We start from the raw sequence: 10,211 nt of genomic DNA, 5'->3' as shown, positions 1-10,211 counted from the left end.
GGTTTTTGGTTTTTTTTTTTTTTTTTTTTTAATAGGGGTGTAGTTAACTAGGTTAATTTTATTAAGTAATAATGTGGAATGCAGATGCTATTTTTTACCTATATCATCTTATTAGAGCAGTTTGTAATAGGCAATAACTAGTTTTGTATCTAAATTTTATCTTTAAATATGGGCTCTCCTGTTTCTCAAAAATAAATAAATAAGGACTCTGCTGTGTGTTTTAGTGTTGGGTTGGGCTTATTATTTGAAGGTGAGGCTAAACATAGGCATAGCCCAAACTTATCATAACCTGATCATTAGAACTTTCAAGTTTGCAACTCTGTTTTGCTAAGCCCAAGTGAGGGCCATAACCATAAGATCCCTGAGTAAAAGGCTAGAATGCATGAACACTTTATTTTTGGGTGCCTTAGGGGGTGTTTGATTTGTAGGAATTTTCATCACTCAACTCTCAATTTTTATCATTCAATTCTCAAATTTTGTGGGCCCTATCTTAAGGATGCCTGTTTGGTTCAATTTTTTATCTCAATTCTCATGACTCATTACTTGAAAAAGTTAAGTTAGAGTCATGAAAATTGAAAACAACTTTTAGGAGTTTTCAAAAACTGAAAATTGAGTTATGAGATATGGGATATGGGTTTTGAGTGATGAGTTAACCAAATAGGCTTTTATTCATGTTGTACTTGTGTTATATTGGTTTTGTACCCTTTTTGTCATGTTACAATTTTTTAGAAATTGCTCATGTCGTACTTGTATCCTTGCTTCTTAGGTAAAAAGTCTAGTAATATAGAAAATTTTCTTACTAATGAAACTCAAAAATCATCCGCATCAAATCATGAATTATTTATGCAAAATAGGATTTTGTTGCAGCGCTTGTCTAAATTTAGGAGGCGAAGTAGCTTATGTGAAACGTATTTTTATTATCTCTTTGTGTTTCTAAGGGTGAAGGAAGAGAGTATATATTATATAATGATTTTTGTGTGTGAAGAGAGAAAAAAGATTAAAAAATATTTAAAATTTTGATATTTAAATGAAATAGAGTATAAAATAGAAAATTTGAAGGAATGGTTGGTTAAAATAGAAAAATAGTAGTTACTTATTCAGAAAACAAACAGTAATTTTTTGTATAAGCTTACATGAAAGCTCTTGAAATTCAAAGTTCAAAGGAAGTGTGAAATGAAATGGTTTGAATGGTTTCAGATGGTGGAAAGTTCCAACATACGAGAAGATAGAATAATAGGGTGGCACTTGAGGTAGCGCAAATTGCTAGGAACTGCGGGGAGACACAAATATGGAAGTGGGTAGAGCCACCGATGGTGCAAGTGCAACACCTGCTTCAGCATACACACTCTTTGACTGTACTCAATGTTTTCTCTTAGTTTGAGCTTTTCTCCTATTATATTTGTGCCACATGTTTTCAGTTTTCTCATAAATAGGTACACAGCCTGCAACAAGTTTGCCCTCTACAAGCTCTTCACAAAGAAGGGGCAGAGAGTTTTGGGTTGTTTAATAAATTCCACATTTCCTTTTATCAATTTTGTAAGGGCCCATTTTAGACAAGTCCGATATACATAGCCCAAGAAAAAAATAGAAGGCCCTGCTGATATTGGACCCATTGACACAACCCCTTTAATTTAGCAGATTTAGAACAAGCTTGATCTTAATCAAAATGTATTCATTAGTCACACATTAAAAAATCAAAACTGACTACCGCGCATCCTTGGTGCAATGGTCACTCTACAAGTATAAATGTTTGTAAGGTGTGGGGGGCAAGGGTCAGGGTTCAAGCCTCCAAAAGAAAAATCCACACACATATATACTTAGATTAAGCTAAAGACCTACATATTATAAGAGAGATGATTCATATATCAAATGTATAAGATAATTATTGCTATATACGATATGAATTACAATTAGCTTAAATAATAAAGAATTTTGCCACGTGATTATAAATAGAACCTTCAAAACATATGATATATGATATATATATATATATATATATATATAAAACTTGGACAACAAAATCATGATGTGAGCCATAAACAGCTTCTTGGGCAGACAAAGTGCATGGAAAAAAAATATAACCAGCTTAACAATGCCTTTTGACAACTCTCCTGACTTTGACCAATAAAGATTCGCATGATACAGAAAATCTGCTTCAGCAAAAAAATCATGATCACTATTGCAAATTACAGAACATATTAAAACAGTGAAATTACAGGGTCTCAAATTACAAAAATCAACACCTTTCTGTTGGTGTTATACAAGAATTAAGATTAACAAGAAATATGACCAAAAAATATACAGATTTGTTTGTTCTTTTTTCCATTATTTTGCCTTTGTGTACTCCATAATGTGATACAAAAGAATATGTTTGTAGAAAATATAATCAAAAGAATGTAAGACTCTGAAAGTAGTGAAGTATAAAATCTTGGTGACATGTCTCAAATCACCTTCCAACATATTTCAACATGTAAGACTCTATTTCTTGAATTGATCATATTGTACTTCTCATTGATGCGTCCGTTGTGTACTACATCATTTAGATTGATATCCACTGATGCGTCCGTTGTGTACTACATCATTTAGATTGATATCCACGTATCCTATCCTAATGATTCCTAGACAAAGTATAGAATTTAGAAATTGCAATGAATTAGATATCATAAAGAAGGTAATCCAGAACCAAAATAATCCAACCTTTCTTCGGAAACTAAAGCCTGTCCGCTTGCTTATGACTTCAATACGGATCTTCTCCTTTAGAGGAGCCTCTTCTAGCACAGATTGGAACTCTTCGTTCCAACTTCCAACACAGATCCCGGGTTTTCTTGATCGTCTAGACAAAGTACATTTTATCAGAAGGGCACCTCAAAATGTATCTATACTATAATTAAAGCAATGAGAGTTCATACTACTAATCTTAAATATAATGTACAACTTACACATTTTTGTCAGAAACTAACAGTTAAAAAAAGTGTTAAAAGTTAAAATTCACCTTGGTTTTCTTCTGTTCTCCTCCAAAATTGACTACAGCATAAGGGCTGTTGTGATGATTCCCCTCAACATCTTCAGCGCCTTGAAGCAAAACAAGAAGTAAGCCAGCAGCTCTGTTCAAGGACACATCTTCTGATCCTTTTCCAACCATGTCTTCGCTTTTCCCAGATCCATGCAATGATCCACTAAATCGTACACTGTCATCTATAAAAGGCTTAAATGTTAACTCCACCACAAGTTTCTCTCTGCATTTCTTGTTGTGAGGATCATTGGGGTTTGTGTTCTTAACCAAATTAAGTGTAAATTCTTTAGTCTCATGTGGGGTAAGCAACCTCAGTGGAACTATTTGCATTCCCAACTTGTCATGTGTCCCCACCTGTAAAACTAATGCTCATATAAACTTTACAATCCCAAAAATATTTAGCAGACGACCACATAAGCTTTTCCTAATATTAAATCCTAAATTTAACTTAGAAGCTTCTTAAATACCAGAAGAAAACAGGTTCACTTGGTGGTGCTTTACAAGTTGCACATGACTTATAATAAGATGATGTGTTAATGAATAAATATAAAGATCAGATAATGCTACTATATTGAACCTATGTTATAGGAAACACTTCTCAGTTAAATAAAGAAAAGTAATATGATTAATTTTTTCAAGACCAAGATGACATGAAAAGTTCTCAACTAAAATCAAACTCTATGGAGAGGACAGTATTGAGAGTTCTCCACAATCATTGTCCTTGCACGATTTTTTTTTTTTTAATAAATGCTGCAATGATTTTTAGCCGACTCTTCCAAAAGGACCAAAATGAAAGAAGAAAGTGATAAACTTAGCACACTCTCAATCTAAAACTTAGCACTAAAAATTATCACACTCTCAATCATGTGATAAACTTAGCACATTCTCAACCTGTTTCCTTTTGTTTAAGCCGACTCATCCTAAAACTTAGCACACTTTCAATCTAAACATATCTCATGTACGTTTGATACATTTTTTTTTCTAAAAACTAGCACACACTAAATCCAACAATTTACTCAATTTCAAATCCTAAATTTTAGTTTTATAAAAATCCCTTCTTGTGTAACCTCACCAAATTTATATTTTTTTTTTGTTAAAAATGGTTCTTTAATAAATGAGCATAAAGTTTTAATTCGATCTATTATGTAGCGGTTCAGATGATCATCTATGTATATTTTATTTAAATAACTCATTAGGTAATATTAACTAAGTCATATTACTTTTAAATATATAATACTAGATTCATCACACGTGCTTTGTGCGTGTAATAATTTTCTTTTTTATTTATTTGTTTTTTTGGTTTAGTGTTATAATGTTTAAAAGTGATATATAAATAACCGTGTGTATTTTTTTTTTTTTTTTAAGAAAGTGATAAGGTAACGTGAAATAATGTTTAAAAATAAGATAGAGATAATCTCCCAAGTTTTAGGCTGAATAGAGAAGATAAAAGAAAAAACCTAAAACTTAGGAAAAATAAATTGCTCTTTTAACCAGTTTGTATTTTTTAATTTAAAATTATTTAGCTAAATGATAGAGGTATTTTAGAAAGTTTAAGAATTTGTATGATTGTATTTTAATACGCAAAAAGTTGAAAACCAAACCGAAATCCTGTTATTTTTTTATTTTTATTTTTTGAGAGTCGAAATCCGGTTATTAATAGTATAGATAAATGACTTAAAAATACATGTGGATACTCATTACATAGTGAGTTAGAATAATTTTCATCTAAACTAATTTAGAGGAAAATTATATCCAAATAAAAATGATTCATATTCTCTGCAAAAATATGTGAATACTGTGTGCTATATGAATTAAGATACTGTTAATATATACTTTTCGAGTTTAACTCTAAACACAATAAAAATGATTAGGATATCTTACAAACAAATATATATTTTAGCAAGAAATTAAACTTTAAAACAAGATAGATGGTTTATTTTCGTATAAATAGACATGTACAACTAAATAAGAATGATCTATTTCCTTTATTAAAAAAAAAAAATGATCTAGATATAATAAGATAACATATGTATTAAAGTCCTATTGAATTTAGATATTATATTGATTGACATATTTTGAAGAAGTGATCACCATTCGCCGTGGTTGACTCTTTATGGCAACTTCATCACTAAAACTCAAGATACTGGCTCAATTTTTCTAGACTCATTTATTTTTTCATGTAAAATACTTTTAATTTTTAGTATTTGCCTTTTGTCTTAATTTGTTTATAACAAAACTAGCTTTATAAAAAAAAAAAAAAAAATTACGTTTAGGTTTTTGTCACATATTTAGTATAAAAATTACTAAAAATATATTTTTTTTATTATATTTAGCAAATAAACTACCGAAATTACAAAATGCCAAATAGATGCTTATCACATTCATTAGCTAGGAGATAAATTATACAGTCCTCATAGTGGACCGCGTCACTTGTTCACTGCGTCACTTGTTCACCATTTTACTAAAAGACTCTCACTTGTTTAAAATTGCTGAGTCAGTAGTCAGTTTATATTTTTTTTTCCTTCTGATTTAGCAATTTTATAATAGATAAGTGACGTGATTCAACATAAGGATCTTATAATTTCTAGAACTTTAAAGAAGCTCAAGATTTAAAACTTGTGGATCTTTTTTTTTTTTTGCTAGATAAGTGTGGGGGATTGAACCCCAAGCAACAAGTCATTAGAAAACTTGGGTACCAACTCTCCTACATGGGCGGAGGTTAAAACTTGTGGATCTTTATTCCTTTGTACTTGATTGATTTGAATTAATAAAATCACCTTACTCTCTTAAAAATAAAACACATTTATTGAAGCAAAGGGCACTGCAATTGCCCTACAAACAAGTTGGGTTGAATGGTAGCTCTCAAAGTTTGGTATTGACAATTTACTCATAGTACTTCGAGGATACTTACCATTGAAATTATATAGTTCAAAAATGTAACAAAATTGAACCTTATAATTTAAAATGGATAAATAAATTTTAAAAAGTAAAAGTTAGAATTAGTAATTGAATTAAAATTTACAAGACACAAGTTAAGTGGTGTTATAATTCCTAACTATAGGATTTAAATCTTAGCATAGGAAGAAAATCTTTTGGTAAAATATTGAAGTGGTCAAGAAATAAGCACTTTGATAAACAAAACTTTGAACACACTTGAGATCAAAGGCTCAAGAGGGGACCCTTGTCAGCTTGAATTTTGACCCATCCGAGTCTGAGGAGAGAGAGAGGACCACTCTCTCCTAAGATTGGGGCCTTGGAAGCAAAGCAAAAGACCCACAAATTTGTGAAAAGAAGAGACCCATGATTCCCAACTTACATGCCAAGTGCTAAGACATAAAAAACTAAACAAAAGGCAAAAGCTTTAACTGACTCTCTCCTTTTTTTCTTTTTTAACTACTATATTTTGCTTTGGTTACTGTCCTTGATAGATGAATTATATTTATGGGACCTACTAACCTCACCCACCCATGTGATGCCACGACATTCAACCCTATGTTACAATGACACGTGGAAAATGCAGAGTTAGCTGCAGGGGCCACGAAAACCCATTCCAGCTTTCATTTTATTACTTTTGCTTTAGCTTAATCCCCAATTGGATGGACCAGAGTCCAAAAGTGAACATCACCTTGTGATGCCAGAATGTCAAAGGGACCTTTCCAGAGAGAGAGAAATTAAGAGAGAAAGCCTGGTATTTGCAGTCTTTGGCTCAGGTCTGAGACTCATTTTTACTGGACCCATTTGGGCGGGCATCTTTGATCCTCTCAACACTTTCCAAGGTGGTCTCTTGGAAGAAAACGTGGCATTTACTATAGGGGGAATCTTATCCCCCTCTAGGTTAAAAAAAACAGGGGAATCTTTGGCCGTCTAGGTAAAAAACTATTTTATTTTGGTTTTTTTTATTTGATCCTAAAAGTTTGAGATTTTTTTTTATACAACATCATGTCTTTGTTGTATTGGTTAATAATTTGTTTAAAAAATTATATAAAAAATTAATATTTTTATAATTTATTTTATTTTTTATAAAAGTGGTGTTAACCAATGTCTCCCACTCATTAGCATAACTTTTTTTTCAATTTTTATCTATCGAGTTTAATCTAGTCACGAATATGAATAAAATGATCCATAAAAGCTAGCTATGATAAAGTCTAAAAGCAAGGTTCTGATAAACTTTTTTTGACCTTTACCATATTTTTTCTTAATTTTCTTAAGGTTTTGCTTGGTCGTATTTTTAAAAATGTAGTCAGTTTAATTGAAACATTTACGTTAAAAAAAACATCATTTTTTTTTACATGAATTCAACCAAAGCCAAAGTCACTTTTATTAATCACAGCTGCCAATTGAGTCCATGAACCTTTGCCTCGCAGTAGTTGCAATGTAAAACACCAAACAGTTCCAACTGGATCCATTGCAAAACACCAAAATGACTAGCACGGTGGTAGCTAGAAGCTATGCTAGCTAAAACCCTATCAAACAGTTCCAACCGTGTCCATATTGCAAAACACCAAAATAACTAGCTAGGCAGCTATGCAATGCTATGCTACAGTATGCCTATCAAACAGTACCCAACTGGGTCCATTGCACCAAACAAAATGACTAGGCATGCAATCCATTTGGGTTGCTTGATGAACCTTGCCTACACGGGTCTAGCTTCAATCCAAATCATAAAATGACTACTACCATGCGTGTCCAGTTAAAGGCAGTTGAAGTAAATTAACCATGTGCACCGTTTTGCTATTCAATAAAATACTGGCCTACAGAGACAAAGATAACGGCAAAATTCGTTTTCAATTCCCTTGTCCTGTCTGACAATTATTGAATAAAGACACTAATGAAGAAGATTATGGAGACTATTAAGAAGATTATAGAGAGAGAGAGAGAGAGAGAGAGTAGTAGTAGTAACACAGATTTAAAAAGAAGCAACACCATCACTAATCATGAACAATAATACAGATCCAAAGCTACCAACAAAAAGATTAAAGTTAAAAAAAGAAATTAACAATTTAACAAGAAAAAGTCATCATCATCCACATCCTCTCATTACACACAAAGAAACAAATAGAGTGGGGAAGAGGAAAAGAGAAATGAGAACATAATTAAACATCTTTTTTTCTTTTCTTTCAAGATGGGTTTTGTTTTCTCTCTCTAGTTGGTGGGGTTGCTACGGAAGGATCCCAAAGCTTTAATTGCAGCTGCTCTCAATATGTACTGGTGATAAGCTGCTGCTGCCAGTGCTCCAACAAATGGACCAACCCAGAAGATCCACTGCAAATTGCAAAAAAAGATCCATTAATTATTTGTTACTAGCTACTCAAAATTATGTGTCACCACCACAAAATTCATAGTCATGCTAGCAAATTAACACTTGTGTATGTGTGTGCTTGACATGATGTATGGAAAAAGTAAAAGTTATACATGCTCATCCCAAACTTTTTCGTTGTTGTAGATCACAGCAGCACCAAAACTCCTAGCTGGGTTAATACCAGTACCAGTGATGGGGATGGTGGCCAAGTGTACCATGAACACAGCAAACCCAATAGGAAGTGGAGCCAAAACCTACACAAGTCACAAACACATAAACATATTATCAGTACAAAGTTATCAACTTTTTAACCCAAAAACATTAGTAACCACAAATTTAAGCATGTATTTATAAAAGTAAAAGAGTTACATACAGGCACGTGTGAGTCGCGTGCGCTTCTCTTTGGGTCAGTGGCTGAGAAAACAGTGTAGACAAGTACAAAGGTGCCAATGATCTCAGCACCCAAAGCTGTGCCCTTGTTGTAACCAGAAGCCACAAGGTTAGCACCACCACCATTAGCGTCGTAGAAGGACTTCATGAAAGCCTTAACCAACCCAACACCACAGATAGCTCCCAAGCACTGTGCAATCATGTAAGACACAGCCCTAATGAGAGACACCTTGCGAGCCAAGAAAAGCCCAAACGTCACAGCCGGGTTGATATGGCCACCTACATAAAACATCAACAAAACAAAAAACCCATCAGCGAAATTACCCCAAAGAGTAAAATCAACAAAAGGGTAGCTATAAAAATTGGTTCTTTTTCAAGTGTAGATACAAAACCCGTGTAAAACAACAAAAGGGTAGCTATAAAAATCGATTCTTTTCCAAGTGCAGCTATAAAATAGGGTTACAACACAAAGAAATACAAAACCCTTCAACAAAATAGAGCAAAACAAGTAAAAAAACAAAAAAAAAAAAAACAAAAGGGTAGCTATAAAAATTGGTTCTTTGGGGGGTTTTTAGTGTTTATACCAGAGATTCCAGCAGTGCAGTAGACAAGGATGAAGATCATGCCACCAAAGGCCCATGCAATACCCAAGAGACCAACACCACCACAGGGATCTGTAGTTTTCTTGTACCCAATAACAGTGGCTACTGTGATGTAGAGGAAGAGGAGGGTGGCTATGAACTCAGCTATGAGAGCTCTGTAAAAAGACCATAGCTTGATCTCTGCATAGTCGATGAGTGGTGCCGGTGGTGGGTCCACGTAGTCCTTGCGGCCGTGCCCCTCTTCACTAACTTCCTTTGACATCTTTCACACCCTACCAAAAAACCAACAGTCTTTTTTTTTCTTTTTTTTGTTCCTCTGTAAGAAATCTCTGAGTGTGTGTGTCTGTGTGTCTCTCAAAAACTTTGTTTGTGAGCTGAGAGAAGTGATCAGTGTTTTTAAATAGTGGAGAGAAGGGTAGGGTAATGGTGCATTTTATGGATAAGCCAAGGGTATTTTTGGAATAAAATGTGGTTTATTAAAAACATATGTTTTTGGAAATATGAAAGAGAGGGATTAAAGATTTAAAAAAAAAAAAAGATTGGGTGACACCGTTCTTGGATTAAAAGTCAATCATGAGGTGCTATTGACAGATAAAAAAAAGTGTGATCCTCTTATTCCCAAGAAAAAGAAAAAGAAAAAAAAAATTATCTTTCTCTTGAAGGAATTATTAAATTCAAAGTCACTCTATTGTGTATACTCTTTTTTTTTTTTTAAATGCTCACCTAATTTTTGTTGTTAATAATAAGAGGGAATAGGATTTAAACTCTAACTATACTCAAATAAGATAATAAAAAAAAAAAAAAAAGGCTTTTGAGTTACAAATCTCTTGATATAACTATCTAATTATTTTTTTTTGAAATAAAACGGCACATGCATACTTGCCTAAAGTTAAATCAGTAACCAATT

General features: G+C 32.8%; 2 protein-coding genes across 3 annotated transcripts; both read right to left on the bottom strand.

Moving 5' to 3' along the window:
* Positions 1-2,198: 2,198 nt before the first annotated feature.
* LOC115973327 (synaptotagmin-3-like) lies at positions 2,199-3,483 on the bottom strand. Of its 2 annotated transcripts, XR_004087690.1 has the most exons (3): positions 2,993-3,478; positions 2,698-2,833; positions 2,199-2,618 (listed from the first exon to the last, which is right to left on the bottom strand). XR_004087690.1 is itself a non-coding variant. In XM_031093584.1 (2 exons), exons 1-2 carry the CDS (start codon positions 3,341-3,343, stop codon positions 2,738-2,740), a joined length of 447 nt encoding a protein of 148 aa, XP_030949444.1. In that variant the 5' UTR covers positions 3,344-3,483; the 3' UTR covers positions 2,199-2,737. The 2 variants fall into 2 exon arrangements, 1 of the variants encoding a protein (XP_030949444.1); XM_031093584.1 differs by having other exon boundaries at positions 2,199-2,833; positions 2,993-3,483.
* A 4,435-nt stretch (positions 3,484-7,918) lies between these two features.
* LOC115973324 (probable aquaporin PIP2-8) lies at positions 7,919-9,707 on the bottom strand. Its single transcript, XM_031093578.1, has 4 exons — positions 9,287-9,707; positions 8,686-8,981; positions 8,426-8,566; positions 7,919-8,275 (listed from the first exon to the last, which is right to left on the bottom strand). Exons 1-4 carry the CDS (start codon positions 9,564-9,566, stop codon positions 8,156-8,158), a joined length of 837 nt encoding a protein of 278 aa, XP_030949438.1. The 5' UTR covers positions 9,567-9,707; the 3' UTR covers positions 7,919-8,155.
* Positions 9,708-10,211: the final 504 nt, after the last annotated feature.

The sequence above is a fragment of the Quercus lobata genome, unplaced genomic scaffold (assembly GCF_001633185.2).
Source record: "Quercus lobata isolate SW786 unplaced genomic scaffold, ValleyOak3.0 Primary Assembly Scq3eQI_2024, whole genome shotgun sequence".
NCBI lineage: Eukaryota > Viridiplantae > Streptophyta > Magnoliopsida > Fagales > Fagaceae > Quercus > Quercus lobata.
The sequence above is the reverse complement of the archived record's forward strand: the minus strand, read 5'-3'. Positions and strand labels throughout refer to the sequence as shown.